Source organism: Micropterus salmoides, unplaced genomic scaffold (assembly GCF_014851395.1).
Source record: "Micropterus salmoides isolate LMB-PRFRI ecotype aquatic unplaced genomic scaffold, ASM1485139v1 Ms_hic_scaffold_14, whole genome shotgun sequence".
Classification (NCBI taxonomy): domain Eukaryota; kingdom Metazoa; phylum Chordata; class Actinopteri; order Centrarchiformes; family Centrarchidae; genus Micropterus; species Micropterus salmoides.
In genome coordinates, this window is record NW_024040485.1 from 8379400 (window position 1) to 8397259 (window position 17860).

At 39.1% G+C, this 17860-nt stretch overlaps 1 protein-coding gene across 1 annotated transcript in view; it reads left to right on the plus strand.

Annotated features, from left to right (window-relative positions):
- The window catches only part of ak5 (adenylate kinase 5), a 78898-nt gene that overhangs the window by 49187 nt on the left and 11851 nt on the right, over positions 1-17860 (plus strand). The window contains exons 9-11 of the mRNA XM_038719213.1: positions 3827-3872; positions 5028-5072; positions 12924-13087. Of these exons, the coding sequence (XP_038575141.1) occupies positions 3827-3872; positions 5028-5072; positions 12924-13087 (255 nt within the window). The remainder of the gene's footprint in view (positions 1-3826; positions 3873-5027; positions 5073-12923; positions 13088-17860) is intronic.

Sequence of the window (17860 nt, forward strand, 5' to 3'; positions counted from 1 at the left end):
CTTTGTGTGCCTTTTAAAAGAACCACTAACATTTTAATCATTAAACATCTCTGCCTCGTCATGATGTGAATAGAAACGAAACAGCACTTAACTGCTAATGAGAGTCCATTAAACAACTAGGGGATGAAATATTTGATAAATTGTTCCCTCACACTGTCCCAAGCCAAATTACAAATCATTAATTTATATTATTAAACCATCCATTCAATATAGTAATTATTATCTTCTCTTTATTCAGTCATTTGTGTCATCAATTTGCATTCCCTCAAATGAACACATTATTTTAGACAGAAATACTGCATGTTGGGATTCGGCTTTTAAACATTGTGTTATGTTTGACATCCCGTAAACATTAATATTTATGGAGATAACAGATTACTCTGCCATAATATATTTGTTGCTACTGCCACTGTTCTAAGGCTGTTCATATGGCTACAAGAACATCAGTGGGAGCAATTGAGTTATTAGTAATTTTATTAGTTAGCGATGGAAGGGTACAAATGATTTATTCTAGGGAATCAGTTTAAGCTGCAAGGGGTCATGTGTAAAGTGTGTAATGTGAAAGAAGCCGCTCGTAATGAACAGAAAATTATCACCCAACTCAGCAGACGTGTTTCAGCTTTTGGTTTTGCAGCCAACTTTACTATTTGGTTCAGTTGCTCATTAGTGTTGTTGCAGGCAGCTGTTTTCAGTTAAAATGCTCTTACAAACCCACTGTACACTACCTGTACACTACCAAACCGCAGACAGCTGGTGAACATAGTGGAGCATTTAACTGCAAAAGAACCAGAGATTTCCCTGAAGAGCTGGTGGAGACCAAAACAGAGCTAAAAGGAGAGTGAATATTTGGCTCCAAATGGATGATAATGTTACTCTGTATCTGCTGGGTATGTAAATAAGCAACCGTCTGCTAACATGTTTGTCACATCCACTTTATGAGGCGAAAATATGTCATTGTTATGTTATTTTACTGTCCCCAAGTGGCCAACACAATCAATGAATGCAGCTTTAAGTTAGAGCATCAATTATTTAATCATACAGCTGAGGGGAATTACAGAGTCAGGCGATAATAATCTTTGTAATCCCCTGTTAATATAAAAATATTGATTATAGCAGCTTTAAATTATTTGAGGGATCAGTTTACTAAATAACTACATAAGGAAACGATTTACCTCCCTTTATTTAAACTTAATGAAGACAAAATTAAATACTGGCCTAGCGACACTTAAAGGGTTCCTGCTCTTGTCTCTGTCATGGCTCAGAATATATCATCCTCTGTACACACAGTATAGTACTTCACAAAGATCAGCAGTGATCCCAGTGTACCTTTTTTAATAACAGCTATGCAGGCTTTTGTATGTCGGTTTCTGGTGTCACCCGACAATTACATTATTAGAATTCATGATTTTTTCTTATGCTATCACTCGAGTCAATTGCAGATCATTTGTGCCAGAAAGATGCCAATGCCCCAACCATGGAAACCTGCAGCAATGAGACTTGGGAGAAATAATTTTTTAAATGGTCTATAATATCTGAAGTAGTTGATATGCACTTGGATGGAATGAATCAGATTTCCTCTAGAAACAGATGGAGCCAAGTGGAAAATGTCTTTTAGCCAATATTTCTGTCCTGGTTTGACGCTGACATGTGTTTGTAACTCTGTAATGATGATTCAGCGAATGCGGCGGCTGAAAGTTTGCTTCAGGGAGCCTGAGGGTTTACTCGGCAGTCTGTCTTATTCTTCCTTCTCCTATCTTTTTTTTTCTATTTCGTCACACTTTCCTTTATATCTCTTATTCGATTTCCTCTAATCTCTTAGATTAGGGCTACAGTGTTTTTTGGCCAGAAGAAAATGGACATCTTAAGGCTACAGGACACAATTATATTTTAAACAATATTGTGCTTCCAGCTTTATGGCAGCAGTTTGGGGGATGGTGCTTTCTGGTTTCAGCATGACAGTAAACCACATGCACAAAGCTGGGAGCCAGTTTCAGAAAGATATTTTAAACGGGTCTGTAGTGTTAGTCTAGTCTTAGTTTTGTCATTTGATAAGTCTAGTTAGTAATATGTAAGTTAGACAATATCACAAAAAGAGGAAGAAAAAAGGAGGAAAACAAGGAAAACATGGCTCATAATTTGTGTTTTTCAAATATACAGCAGTGTGGAGATTATCAGTCATTTCGTTTTGTAAACTAGTCTTGTGTATGTGTGTTCAGCTGCGCTGTGAGATGTTCAGCTATTACATAATGTCTAATGGAGCTGCAACTAATACTTAATTTAATTATTAATCTATTTGTTTTGTCTATAAAATATATAATAATAATAATAATAATAATAATAATAATAATAATAATAATAATATATAAATAAACATAATTTCTTGAAGCCCAAGGTGACATCTGGAAATGTCTTCCAACGAAGGTTAAAATCAAGGGCAACTGGACTTGGTTGAAGCTACTGGAAGACGTTTCGTCCCTCATCCAAAGGACTTCTTCAGTTCTGACTGACTGGCAGGGAAACTCAGCTATTTAACCTCAGTGGGGTCGTTTTCCCGGGTCATCGATACCGCTGGTTCGTTAGTGTTCCTTGTTGCTGTGACGACAGTCGTTACAGTCGTTAAGACTACCTGTGGCCAAGACTGAACGACCATCGTTGGTATCTTGTTTGTCTATGTTTATCTATGTTTGTTGAAAATCCTCCTGAGTTTCTCTGATACTCCAGACACGTATGGAATCACAATGTTGTTGCGTTTGACCTTCTTTTCCTCCTCCCCTGTAGTTTTGTTCTTCTTGGATTTTGTGGCTGTCTTCACAAAAGTCCATTTAGGGTATCCACAGGCTGTAAGTGCCCCCTTCAGGTGGTTCTGTTCCTTCTCTCTGGCTTGGGCGCTTGTTGGTATGTTTTCCGCTCTGTGGTGCAGTGTTCTCATGACGTGTGAATCGAAGAGTAGGTATTGGTCTGTGTGTGGGTTTTCTGTAAAAACCAATCTGCAGGCTCCTGTCCTCTTCAATGTGTACAGCGCAGTCCAGGAAGGCCAAACTGTTGTTGTGAACATCTTCTCGTGTGAACCTGATGTTACTGTCCACAGAGTTGATGTGTTCTGTGAAGGCTTGCACTTCCTGGCGAAGATGGATGGTTTGAAAGAGGTGTCAAGGAAGCATCTACACCCGGGTTGAGAAGCCGTCATTGAACAGGGGAGGGGGTCTACGCCACCACTTATCCCCCACTTACAATGCTGTCCTTTCATCACTTCCCAGGAAACTCAACAAACGTAACCTATTGGCCTCAGGTGAAGATACCAACGATGGTCGTTCAGTCTTGGCCACCGGTAGTCTTAACGACTGTAACGACTGTCGTCACAGCAACAAGGAACACTAACGAACCAGCGGTATCGATGACCCGGGATAAAGACCCCACTGAGGTTAAATAGCTGAGCTTCCCTGCCAGTCAGTCAGAACTGAAGAAGTCCTTTGGATAAGGGACAAAACGTCTTCCAGTAGCTTCAACCAAGTCCAGTTGCCCTTCATTTTAACCTTCGTTGGATAACTATGACCTGGATGACTGAGAATCTTCATAGACATCTTGAAATGTCTTGTTCAGTCAGACTAAGAAACCCAAAAGATATTCAATTTACAATCCCTTGAAACAAAGGAGAGAATGATTATACCACCTACTTTTGGCCACGCAGTGTCTGTCTCTACCTCTATCTTAGACCACATATATGACACAGCATACTGAGAAAACAAAAAAATGCATTTGAGAAGTGGGAACATTTATAAAACAAATGTTGAAACAAATATATCTCTGAATTTCTCTGTCTGTCCAGGTTGAAGAGGAGGAAGAGACTGGGTATGCTGAAGGAACCACAGAAAGTGAGTTAATGAAATTATTGGTTTAATTGATTGTCTCTATGTAAACAGTACAAATACCCACAAACACGTTATAAGCTGCAGGAGACAATAAAACCTCACATCTTATGATTCATCTTATTATTTATCCTCCTCTCCCTTTTGTAAACCAGCAGCCGACTCCAGACTTCAGCATTTCCACACACACAGTTCCATCTCAGTAAATGTCACATATGTCGTGTAACTGTTATTCAGCAGATGCCTGAATGAACTTCTCCCTGCAACCCTGCGTTTGTCTGTGTGTGTCTTGTCAACAGTATTGATTGTGTAATGGAAGGGGAGGAGGGCTCATCTGTTGATTCACTGCTTCCAGTTAGACCTGATGTTTATCTCGTCAGATAGCTGTCGCTACACTAACATCACCCTGCAGCAGGCAGAGGGCAGAGAGGAGGAGCTGCCTGATTAAAGGACGACAAACCCTACGTTTAGCCAAAAATTTGGCTGGCAAATTAGCATGAACCACATTCATAACATTGCTAGTTGCTTAGGAACGCCTCAATGGAAAAAATTCAAACTGTCCACTGAGATAAAGGTCTATAACAGCTGAAAAAGAAAATAAAATTTAATGCGTGGGACCTTCCTTCCTTTTCACAAGATCCTATTATGAATAAAATAGTTTGTCCTGAAGAAAAACAATGAGGTTGATAGATTGTTAAGCTCCATTTTAGAGCCCACTGGGGCTTTATTCACTGGGCCAGTGTGTATATAAGAAACAAGAAATTGTTGTACAGAGATGTCAGACATTTGTCTCATAATGTAGGCTTTTATTAGTGTATTTTGTGTAAAATGTTGTGTTCAGTACATATGGCCTCAATTCTTTATTAGGTAACTTCAAGGGATCCTTATCCAGAATTTATTTATGGTTGTGTAAAAAACAAACAGCAAAAAAAAAATAAAAAACTTACATTACTTTATCCGTAGGGTCACATTTAAAGGGATATTTGAGGGTTAGGACTTGGTTTTAAGTTAGAATTGGGTTACAGGTAGGGAATACATTATGTCAGTGGTGGATCCCCACGAAGATAGTGACACAAGGCTGTGTGTGTTTGTGTGTGTGTGAATGTTGCTGTGTGTTGACCTGAACCGCATGTTAAACTTTGATTTTCTTTCCTCTGACAGGTTATTGTACAGAACAGAAGAAACCAAAGGTCATCTTCATGATGGGTAAGTACATGTAGCCGAGTGCTCACACACACACCTCAGCACTGGTGAAGCCTACCTCATTAGAAAGAGCTGAAAGTACACACACACACACACACACAGTCAGGACAATAATGAGCAGCTGCTGTCTGCCGGGATGGATGTTAGTTAAGCTGGCCTCATTCACACACACACACACACCGCTGCAGAAAGAGACAGAATAGTACAGATCAGATGATCAACTGCTCTGACATTTTTCTGCATGTTTTAAGAGAACTAAACTCAGACTGCAGTTCTGATGAAGAAGTTGCATTCAAAAAGACATTGCTCCTGTAGAATTTCATGGCTTGTTTCAACACTGTTCATCACTAGAAAGCAAGACAGGGATTATTATATGAAGAGAATAGAAGCAGTGGAATATGTAATATTAAATAAATGCACAATTGTTCTAAATGTCCCAACACAGCAAAATAATAATAAAATATAGGCTGAGGGCAGCGTCTCTGCAGATACAGACATTGTCACACACAGTAGGTTGTAACTTAGGCTTGAGAGGGTCTATTTTAGAGAGAGTCTATGCATAGTTTATTTTTGGAAGATTCTACTCATTATAACTTTAAATAAGTTAGGAGTCAGTATGTAGGTGTTCCCCATGTAATGCTGGTACAGTAAATGTAGTGATACCCATCTCACGCTGCCCCTTTGGCCTGGTTTCTCTCATGAAAAAGATATTGTATCTCAAAGGATTCCTGGTTATGTAAAGGTTTGAAAAAAAGTGCACAAATAAATACAAATAATTTCTCTCTTAAATGTAGAGTAATTCACGTAAATTGTCTCACAAAATTGAAATACACAAACGCTATTTGCTTCTAATTCATGCTCAGGTGCAGCAGCAGAGTACATGCACTTATTTACTTCCAGTGTGGTGCTTTTTTGTGATCATTTGGTGCAATAAGGCAGTGAGGCCCAGTCTGCTAATTGAAGACAGGACAGAGAGGCGAAGGTTAATAAGACTTCTGGGACACAGAGTCAACATTAACAGTCATTCACCTTGCTTCCATGAAAAAATACTAATGATACGATCACTAAATGATTATTGAAATCAGTACTCTCTTTCACACCCATATGGCTATGTGTATTCTTTATGTTACAACCAACTTAACAAATCCTCACTGATAGGTATTAACACTAGTTTGTCTGAATATTTGAGAAACAGACGTTGAGTTAGATCCGTATAGCTTCCCCTCAGCAAGGGCAGATAATTGGAGGAAAATGTCAACTGCACATATAATAACTGTCACCTAGACTCGAATGTGTCTCCTGAGCAGATTTTATACCATATAATAAAAGGTTGGCCACACCAGCGAACACATTCATGATTTTGTCTTCGGCTTCCAGCAATTTAGGATCCCTTCAGAATGCTATGAGAGGAAGTGGGATTCATCAGAATAAGAAATACTTCTTCTTTTTGGAAGTTTAGATGATTACCTGTCTCATCCTACTTTTTTCTCCTGCTATGGCTGCCTGATAAGCTGTTATCTTCATGCTTGTACGTCCTGTTGCGGTTAGCTCAAACCATCACCATTCTGCTCAGATAACTCTTAAACCTTTCACCACCCACTCCTCTGCCTGCAGGTGGCTGATAGCAATCTGTGAAACAATTCAGACTGGCAGCATTATTAATTATAATATTTAAATATTATTATTGATTAGTGCAGCTTTAAAAATAGTGTGTTCCCACCTTGACTGCCTAGCCTGGCAACAAGATAATAATTCTTGAATACATTTTTCAACATTTCATTGCAAGGGTCAAAGGATCATGAACAGAGAATAAACAGAGACATATTTTAATTCAAGCAGATCAAGATCAAGATCAAGCTCCTTGATAAAAGGGCAATTACCAAAACATTCGTATGAAACGGCACTGCCACTCGACTATTCCAGGAAAAGTGGACACGATGATGTATGAAAACCACAAAACGAATGTTCACAGCTGCTTGAATCTAAGCATCTTCTTGTGATGTTTAGTCAAACTTAATGTGTTTGCTTTATTTATAGCATTTGAAATTGTCAAGAGCAATTTCAAATAAATTGTGTAGTGCAAGTAAAACTAAAATGAGGACCTAACTGTCTTATGTGGTCCGTAAGAAAAGTGAATTTGCTCATGATGACTCATTATCTGGTAGAGCAAGTAGTTTGTGTAATCAGTCAGTACAGCATAAGTACACCTCACCTCATAGGGAAGGTTTTCTTTCCTGCCACATCATGCTGACTTTGAAAACACTGTCTCAAGATTCGCTGACACAGCATGAGAACTCCTTACTTCTAAATAAAAAGTTAATGCCCCTTCTTCAACCCTCGTTTCCTGCTGTCACTGTTTTTCAAACTTGCTCCACTGCTGCTGCTGCTGGGTCACTTGCTGACCATCTACCTGCCGTCTGAAATGCTGCTGAGAGCAAGTATCAGAGCAGCTCCAAGGAATTAAGCAGAAATATGGGGGTGGGGGTGGAGGGGGGGGGGGGGGGTGATTGACTGTAAACTTTGGTGCTGTTTTTCAGTGTGACTTCCCCACCAGCCTCCTTGTGTATATTGAAAAAAATACTACAGTTATGTCCTCAAAACTGCTTTAATTAAAAGTTGGGAGAGATGAACTTGGTGGTTTTACTTTGGGTTTACCCAACGGAAACCTGCCTGCCAATTAAAGACTGGTGGAAAAGTTAAAGAAGTGTGCAGAAAAAGTGCTTCAGAACACGAGGTTATTATTATGAAGTACAAGATGAGTTCTTTTGAACAAATCAGAATGAAACCATCCCAAAGTTGAACAGTGGATACTATCTGGTACTGGAGGCGGCATATTAACAGGTCATGATTAATGGTATCAAATATTACACTGGCTGTCGCAATATAGAGGTTTGGTCAGAGTCGAAATGTGATACAATATCTGTCAACGTGATTTCAGCCAAATCTGTTGAACTAAAACTGGCCTGATTAAATCACACTTTTTAATGTGGCTAGAAATTACATTTTTATATTAACAATGTTTCAAGATAATGTGAAAGGGGTCACTCGTGATGCACCTTCATAGAATGGTCATTGTCAAATTGTAAATTCACTTTGCGCTACCTGTCCAACAACTGCTGAACATAGTGGAGCATTTAGCAGCTTAAGAGATTGAAATGTAGCATTTTGATTTTATGATTCCTTGAGGAAATCACTTGCCTGTGATCAAATATAGTGAAAGCAACTGATGTTGGAGAGTACAGCCAAATTCGTGCTAAATTATTACTGATGCAGCCAAAAGTAAGCCTATTCAGATCCTTTTTAAAGTAAAAGCACTAATACCTCACTGTAAAAATACTGTGTTACAAGTAAAAAATACTGCATTGAAAATGTTAAGTAAAAGTATGTAAGTAGGCTATAAGCAGGAAAATGTAGAAGTAGCCTATTAAAGATAAAAGTAGCCTATTCAAAGCAGAAAGAAAAATGTCCCCAATGACTATTATTAGATTATTATTCCTCATGCATTACTGTAGTTGGTTGAGGTTGAACAATGTTGTATCAGACTGCAATTAATGCTTATTTTCATTATGTATTGATCAGCTGATTATTCTCCATTAATCAATTGTAAAGATTCTGAAAATAGTGAGAAATGTTGTCACAGTTATCCAGAGCCCAAAGTGACACTTTCACAATGCTTGTTTTGTCAAAACCTCAAAATTATTAAAACTACATTAAAATAACCAAAAGGAAAAGCAGCAAATCTTCATGTTTGTGAAGCTGGAAAAATGAAATGCTTTTACATGAAAAATGACTAAAACTAATACTAATGTAGGCCTATTAGCTGTAGGCTATTTGTATAAACTGAAATTGAATTCATAACAAAACATTCAGTTTTTTAACTCTTCATATATTTTGTTTGTAAAAAGCTTAATTTTTAAAGTAACTTGTAACTGAAACTGTCAGATAAATGAAGTTAAGTAAAAATGAGCAATATTTCCCTTTGAGATGTAGTGGAGTAGAAATAGAAAGTGGCATGAAAAGAAAACTCTCAAGTTAAGTACAAATACCTCTAATTTGTACTTAAGTACAGTACTTGAGTATATGTACTTTAATACTTAGCTTTGGCTACCTGAAACAAAGGAAAGAAATAGAGATGTTTTTCTATATTTTGGTTCTGGACGGAACACTATCATTAATAGGTGAATTAATGACGGTGAAAATGGCTGACCTTGAGCCACAGGGCTTTAAGTGGGAGCCCCCTCCCCCTGTCATCAAGGCCTTAAAATGTGCAACAAACACTTGCAACACAGAACACCATTCATAAGCTGAAATGTGTAGCCTATTATAGTTTCTATTTGTGGTGGTCAATTATGATAGGTCAAATTTAACTGCTAGCAAAAACTTGACAGAATTGAGTGGGGCCGAGGGGCCGCTGCTGCAAATATTTGAATGGCTCCTCCTCTAACAGATGTAATCTCACTCCAAACTTTTGATAAAACTTGAGAGCCCTGTATATGTTAATATATACTGGAGATATCAATGTTGTGTTCACAACTGCTCCGAATTGGCCAAAAAATTATTTCAGGGTTAAGTGAAATTTTAAGTAAGGCTGTAAAGGCCCTGTTTTTGCTGAGCACAAAATGAATCCTGTGTATATGGTAAATAAGTCATTTAACCTTAGTGGAGAGCCAGAACATTAACTAAAATGAAAAGATAAAGTGAAAAAAAATATTTTGCACTTTATCTTGTCTAAAGCTTTGACTGTCATGGCCAGTTCATCTAAATTTTAAATGGTCTCAGAGAGAGAAAACTGTCTTTACCCACAGAGCCAAGTTATACAGCGAGTTTGACCTGACTAACTAGGAGAATCCCTAACAAGCTTCTCAGGGCTTTTTGCTTCAGTCAAGCAGCAGAGGAATACTCCTAGCAATGTAGGTGATGGAGGCGGTGTGGGTGTGTGTGTGCACTATTTTGAGGCAGCTGAAATATATTAAGTCAGTGAATATATGCTGAATGTACAATGAATGAATCCATAACCGCTCCCTCTCCTCGATATCTTATGGACCTTTTCTGACTTCACCGTCGCCCCAGGGTGAGCCGAGCCCTGCTCATATCTCTCCGTGCTCTCACAGGAAATGGTGATGAGGACGTTTGTTTCTGAATGCAGAGCGCAGCGACACTCAGACTCGAGGAGAATACTGATGAAGCACATCCTGAGTTTCATTACTGGTCTCAAGGCTGGCTATGATAAATCACTACTTCCTACTGATGCTTCACACAGCTTCATGGCCATGTAATACAGTTAACCATTGATAAAACACCTACAGACCTCACAGCACAGCAGTGGAGCAGATAGATTGCTGAGACTTCTGAAATATTTTTTGATTTTTAAAAGGAAAAAAAGTTTTAAATCTGTTTTAAAATTTTGGTCAAAGGCCTTTGAGGATTAAGACCTGGCTTTAAAGGGGTTACATGTAGTTTTCACTCGCCACTAGTGGTGCGGTTTTTAGATTGCAACTTGTTGTGTGCTTGTACTTATGAGCGAGCATAATCGGACACATAAAGACTGAAACCGGAAGACAGCTTCACACAGCATGGTGGAAACTCAGTAATACTTTTATCAGTTTTAGGCTGAACTAATCCAAGCTCATTGCATGATAACGCTACACTGACTGCATTTAGCCAACGTGATGCTCCCTTCCCCTTTTCAATCACTGTGTCTCTTTCACTGGAGGCTCAGAAATATCAGCTCAGCTAAACGTATTGGATGATAATGAAATGATTAGTGAGCTAGACTGAATATTATAAATGAGATTGTGGCCATACTTTATCAGTTAAAATACAGTATGTAACGTTACTGTAGTGAATGGGTCTTTAACTGTGTTGTTGTCCTGCACAGTTATATAACATTATAGTATATTATGTGGGTCACGTAAGTTACAGTGATAGAGATGGTGGAGAAGCTGTGTACCTGAGTATCTAAATTAAACGTTACGAAGCATACGCGGGAGATCCATGCTAACATTAGCTGGCTGCCCCTGCCTTACATCACTATAGGCTAGTATAAACAAATCGCACCACATTTGCTTTTTATCGTTACATCATGTCTTGTAGGCTAAAATCAATACTTTGACATAATACTGGTGGTACAGAGGATAGTAATATGTATAGTAAATGGATCGCTTTAGCTGGTGAAGTAATGTGGAAAGAAAAACAACGGTATTTTGCACCGCATAATGTTAGCAACTGCTGGGTGTTGGCCAGCGAGCTAACGTTATCTAATTTGAGCCAACTAAAACACAAAAGCACAATATATTTCACATGCTTTGCACTAATGTTAATTAACCTGTCAAATAGGACAAAAGCCAACTCTGGTTTTGTCGACTCAAGCCTTTCTGATGTTAACTGTGTTTTTTCACCCAAAGTCGACCTGATTCTCGTTTGGCCTGACGGCTCCAGCACATGAAACATTGTTGTCAGGTTGTATCTTTACATGGAGTCTGTGTTGTTCTGGGAAACAGTCGTTTTGTGGTTTTAGTGGACTCCATGTTGTTAGCTGCGGTGTTGTTGTGGACGGCACAGAATCAGAAGGCGAGAGGCTCAGGAGCCCGCATACAGTCACAGCCAAAGGATTTTCCGGAAAATCCAACCCGGACTGTCTTCACATAGGATTAGGCACACTGGCTGTCAGAAAAACTCGGCATGTGGATCATTTTTATGGGAGACTACAACCCCTTCACAAACTGGAAAAGAAAAATTATTCATTTCATTACAGAAACTACATATAGCCCCTTTACAGCTGGACGAATGTTTAGGTTATGTTAGATTAAGTCTTTGTACATTTTAGGGCTGCAACTAACGATTATCTTTATTATTGATTAAGAGCCATGTTACGCTAGAAAATAACTAGTATAACTGAAATCAAAAGTGTTCATAGTTTTCCTCAGGTGCACTCAAAGGCAGATTGAAAAGTCTGCTGTCATAGTGAATGGGGAGATGCTATAAGTGTCAAATATGGAGGCCGTCTCCTCAAAAACATTAGAGTTGCATTTTTGTTCAAAGGGGGTCATGTAATGTAACCGAGCTAGGTAGATGCTTGACCTGGAGCTCCTCAAGTACACCATTTAAAATTAAAGCCCATGAACACCCAGCTCCCAACTATTCAATGAATGAAAATTTACTTGATCTAGAAAACAAGCAACCCAACTTGAATACTGAACACTATGATGTTCTTGTGAAAAGTGACAGAAATTGTCGTGTCAAGAAGGAGAAAAGAGAGCTAGAGGGAGACGTTCAATCCCCAGGCTTTTTTCTCATGTGAGGAGGTTCAAATGCCTACGTACAGGGTCCAGAATTTTATGCTATGCCCCCGAACACAGGACCCCTACTACTGTGTGGGAGTGTGTGGTCTGTGGTATGTGGTGTTGAACCAAGGTGGTGGAACAGGTAGATTCAGTAAGAGGAGAGAAGATGATAATCATCTGTGAGAACCTGCCTCTGAGCCCTCAGCAAGGCAATGAATAAGACCTGTGATGTGCACACAAACACACACACACAAACAAACACAGTTCACCTACCCACCTGCTATCTGTTTCCTCACTTATATCTCCCCTCTTTAACTCGACCCCCTGTCCCGCATCACATTTTCCACATTTTCCCCTCATGTACTCACATAGACGGAGCTCTCCCTCTCTCACAAGCCCCCACCCCCCTTTATTTCCTATTGTCTCCCACCTTCATGCTTTTCTTTCACCTCTCAGTGTCTTCCTATTCATCCTCGCCTCACTGCATTCAGTCTCAGTGATTACTGTGAAGATGGACTGATCTGTTTGTTTGTGTGTGTGTGTGTGTGCGTGTGTGTGCGTGCACTCTCAGGTGGTCCAGGCTCAGGGAAATCTCTCCAGTGTGAGCGGATGGAGGAGAGGTTCGGCCTACGTTGTGTCGCCATGGGTGACCTGCTGTGTAACGAGCTGCAGTCTCACGGCGAAAGAGGGCGTCACCTGCGGGACATCCTAGAGAGGGGAGATAAGTTGCCCGAGGTCAGTGTGGTACTTTCTCTCTACTGTCAAAGAAAACCAGCTATGCTTGAGGTGACAGGGGCTGCTGGCTAAGGAAGTGTTTCCCCCATTCAGTATTTCCCTTTCAAATCTTTCTTATAATCACGTCTTTAATATGACTTAACATATAAAACAGAAGATAATTGTCTGTAAGTGTCTGTTATGGCCACCAGTTTTAATTATTTTCTTATTTGTTTCTGAGAAATCAAATGTTTTCCATCACAGCTCTAAATCCTACAGTACCCATGAGACTAATTTGCCATTGCTATGGAGAAAAGGCCAGTTTTTTTTAAAAAAAGAGCAAATCAGAGCGTTAGTGAACTCAAAGCGCTTTGTTGTTGCAGTTGAGAACAATACATGGCACCTTAGGTGCTGAATTCTTCCACAATTAACCCAGAATTCAGAAGTGAATTGATTTAAGCAGCTGTGTTAGGGATGGGGATTGTTAATTTTTATTGATATTGATACTATTATTTGGTGACTGTTATTTGGGAAGAACAGACCCAACAGGCATGAGGTAGGCTTGCACGGTATGAGGAAAATATTCAATGTGCAATAACATTGATGTGAGATGACATATGACTTGTGATAAATAAACATATATTCGAGTGTGCATATTAGCTGCCTGGTTGTTTTAAAATAATTTATAGGATTACAATTTTATATTTTAAATACAGCTAAATGTTGTTTCTAGAGCAGCAACATATTAATGTTTACAACAGCAAATAAACTCAATATCTGACATCACAATAGTGAGTGATGTTTAGAAAGAATAAAAAACTCAGTATCAGACCTCCCTCCTCCTCCTCCTCTCTGCTGTTAGTCACTGCCTGCAGGTAACATTACCAGGTCCAGGGGGGAGCGGCTGGTTTGTCCCAGCCAGCAGCTGAGTTTTTAACCATGTGCCAAATTTTAAGACTACAGGCCAGTCTAAACTCCAGACAGACAGCTTTCTATTTAGCTTGTTTGTAACATTTGGCTAATTGCCAAGTTAACGTTAGCTGTGCTTGTTAAAAACATACAGGATGTGAGATTGAGGACAGAGATGATTAAATTAACCCTTTCTACATGTTTACCCTACACACAGGTGTATTGATAAAGTATTGTCTTTTTACTCGCAAAGGTTTTATCGCACGTACCTACAGTAATGAGAGTAGCTGTTGTCTCCTCGGGTAGTTGAAGCGAACTTAACTTCACCGTCTCCACCGCAGCCTCTCTCTCTCTGCTGGTGTGTGTGTATGTAGGAGCCGACAGAGAGCAGCAGAGGCTGCAGCCTAATGATAAACAGTCCCGGTTGCGTTTCAGTGCTATCATTAGTAACATTTGTTTTCTTATCCATCACGTTTCAAGACAAATCAGATTTGAGGCCCAAGACATATTGTTACAGACCCGCTAGTCTCGATAGCAGTATCAATAAGCTCGGACCTTATTGATTTTCGGGTTTTGAGAAATGTTGGAACCGGAATCCTTTTAGAACCGGGTCTCGATCCCCATCCCTAAGCTGTGTTGTCAGTTTTCTCAGCACTGTGATTTTTAGAGACACACTTAACAGGATTTTAAACTCTTGTGATTGGGTGTTTCTTGCTGAAATGCACTTTGGAAGTCATAGAGTCATAGGTAACTTGGCTTGACTTTTTTTCTATTTGATGAATAAACTGGGAGAGATTCCTGCTGTGGGTCCTGTAACATTATCTATGGGGAAAATTTATGTGTACTGAATGTTAGTACTAATTCATTTGAATTAAAGTTTTTATCTTTCCTAGTTTGGTTTGTGTGGGCTTTCCCTAAACTTGCTGGTTTGAACCATAGGCTTTATTCTGAGAGGATAATGGCGTATAATGGAGTATCACGGTCGGCCACTGGGCCACATACTACACCTACACTACACTGGTTTATGTAATTTATTATAATTCATGTATTAAGTAGTAAAAAGTACAATATGCTCCTCTAAAATGTCGTGGCGTGGAAATTACTTACTACTTTTTGCCGCTGCGTTATAGACTTTTCCTTCTTCTGATTGCAGTGAAGTAGTTTTGCAGGGCAAGAAGAAAAATCATGCTGGAATCAGGCCTACAGCCCAATGAAAAGATTATGTGCCTCTTAGCCCATTTTTGCGAGCCGGTGATGAATGAATTTCACAGGAGATTTGTTTAATTTGCTATTAGAATAACAATTGCCAACCAAACATTTCACTTAAAAAATGTGCAAAAATGGTCAAAGCATGAGTTTTGAAAACAGTCTCAGAAGAGGTGGTTTGTTTGGAATTTATGCAATAACGGGATATTAAGGACAAGCAGTGATTGCAATTTTGGCTGAACATAAAATCAAAGAATAAAGATGTCACAGAACCACCCACGCTGTTTGACTGACAGGTGATCTCTGGGAGGACGAGTGGGAAAACATGACAGCAGTGAGAACTGTGCAGTAGACTGAGCTAACAAAGTAATACCTTGAACAACAAGATCTCACAGATTATTTCATAAAGACAAACAGATGAACATGTTTAGTTGCAGAAAGACAAATACCTCCATGCTGTCCCTGGAAAATGTAACACCGGCGCTCTCAGGCTAAGAAAATGCTGATATGCTATATAACATGTTTTCTTGACATGGGCCTAATGAAATAAATAGAAGAAGGACTGAACTAAACAGTCAAGAGTGCTCAAAATGGCTTTCACAGTTTACCGGGCAGAGCTGACATGGCTGTCTGAACCTATATTGGGGCTGGAAACAGCTACAGCAATTCTCTGACAGAGTGTGTAAACCAGATAAATTATCTACAACTCCAAATACTGTCAGAGGAAAACACATTTTCTGAGACCTGCAGACACGGGACACAATTTGTATGTAGGGCAATATCATCGGTGTCGCGAGGTCATGTTTTGACTGTAGTCCCAAATGTAACTCAACAACAACATCAAAATTATTTTCCATGTTATTGTGCTATAATCCTGATGACGATGATGATGATGAGGCTACTCGCAATAATATTGTTACATTTTGTTTGAAGTTCACGTAACGTGACGCCTCACTGTTACTCAGCCTGCCTGCGTTTAGAGAGAGCACATTGCACAGAGCTTCAGGGCTTGTCCGCAACAACTGAATTGCCCCTAGCAAAGTTAGAATCAAAACATTTAGTTATAAATGTTATCAGTCATGGTCAACCATTTGTGTAGCAAATTGACTAAACAGTCGTCACAAAGTAGTGAGAGAATAACATGATACACCAGACCGCAACAAAGACACCTGATGCTCTGTGTCCTGCTGTCTCTGTCCCTCTCGCTCTGAGACACTTTGCTCTGTTTGGGACTGTCTCACTGCTCCAGGGTGCTTCAATCCCTCTGAAGCGGCTGTGAGCTGCACTTTATCAGAGGTGCTGAAGTGAACATTTGTGTGGTGATATTTCTGTCTGATCACAAGTGTTTTCATTTTCGGGTTTACTATCTCTGATGAAGATCAGTGTGCCTGTCTCATCCAGTACACTCAGATGGTCTAAAGGGGGTAGCCTGTCAGCAGAGCAATAACGCAGGGTAATGCACAGCAGAAGGGCAGGTAGATTTTGTTAAAATATTATGTGACTTCATTCTCATCAGATAACGATTTTATTCTTGTAATGTTACAACTTTTGTCTCAAAATATTATTTTGCAAATGTCAGAGAACAGAGATAGCACATTAAAAAATCATGGAGTTTCTAACTGAATTCAAATGAATTAAGCTAATTCATTATTGAGGTGAAAAGGTGCCACATGCACATTTAAAAAGACTTCACTACTTCAGGCATGCCTGCTTGAATGTAGACTCAGGAGGGATTGTGATGGATGGATGTATTTATGACCTATGATATTTAATAATTAAGATATAGCTCAATGATTTATAGGTAAAGTAGGTATAAGGTTCCGTTTAACAAATAGCATAACAAGGTAGCAACAGAAAATGAGACAGTTGCCTGTCTACTGCGTAGAGGCAACATTGACGTTAAAATTTACTGTGCCTACCGAATGTTGACAAACAAATTGGGCGGAAGAAGTAGCCATAAATTTACAGTAAAAGAAGCAATACAGCTGTGTAGTGTAAAACTACTAGTAAAAAGTATTCACTGCAAAATTCACCAAAGTTTTGCATTAAAGTACTTATTAGACAAAATGATCCCATATAGAGAGTAATATTATTCATCATGTTAATGGAATATCATTACTGATGCTTTAACACATAAGCAGCATTTTAATTAATTAGTCGTTTATCTGACGCTTTTATCCAAAGCAACTTACAATTGCTTTATATGTCAGAGGTCGCACGCCTCTGGAGCAACTATAGGTTAAGTGTCTTGCTCAGGGACACATTGGTGGATGTCGCAGTGGGAATCAAACCAGGAACTCCCACACCAAAGGCACAGTATAATATTTTATAAATTGATCAAGTTGTTTTGTAAAATTGTAACCTCTAAAGTAACTAGTAACTCCAAATGTCAGATAAATGTATTTGAATAAAAAGTTTTTAAAAATCCTTCCGAAATGTAATGGATTGGAAGTAAATAAAATGGCATAACATTGAAAAGAATCAACTAAAGTAAAAGTACCTCAAAAAACATTCAGGATCCCAAAGGGATAACTCCTAATGACTGGTCCCTTCTCATCTGGTGTCAGCAAGAGGTCAACATTTACACCTGGGCAACTAATCAAGGTGACATACTAACATTAGCATGCTCTCATAAACATAAAACAGTTATTTCTGTCAGAGACATTGTGTTAAGGTATT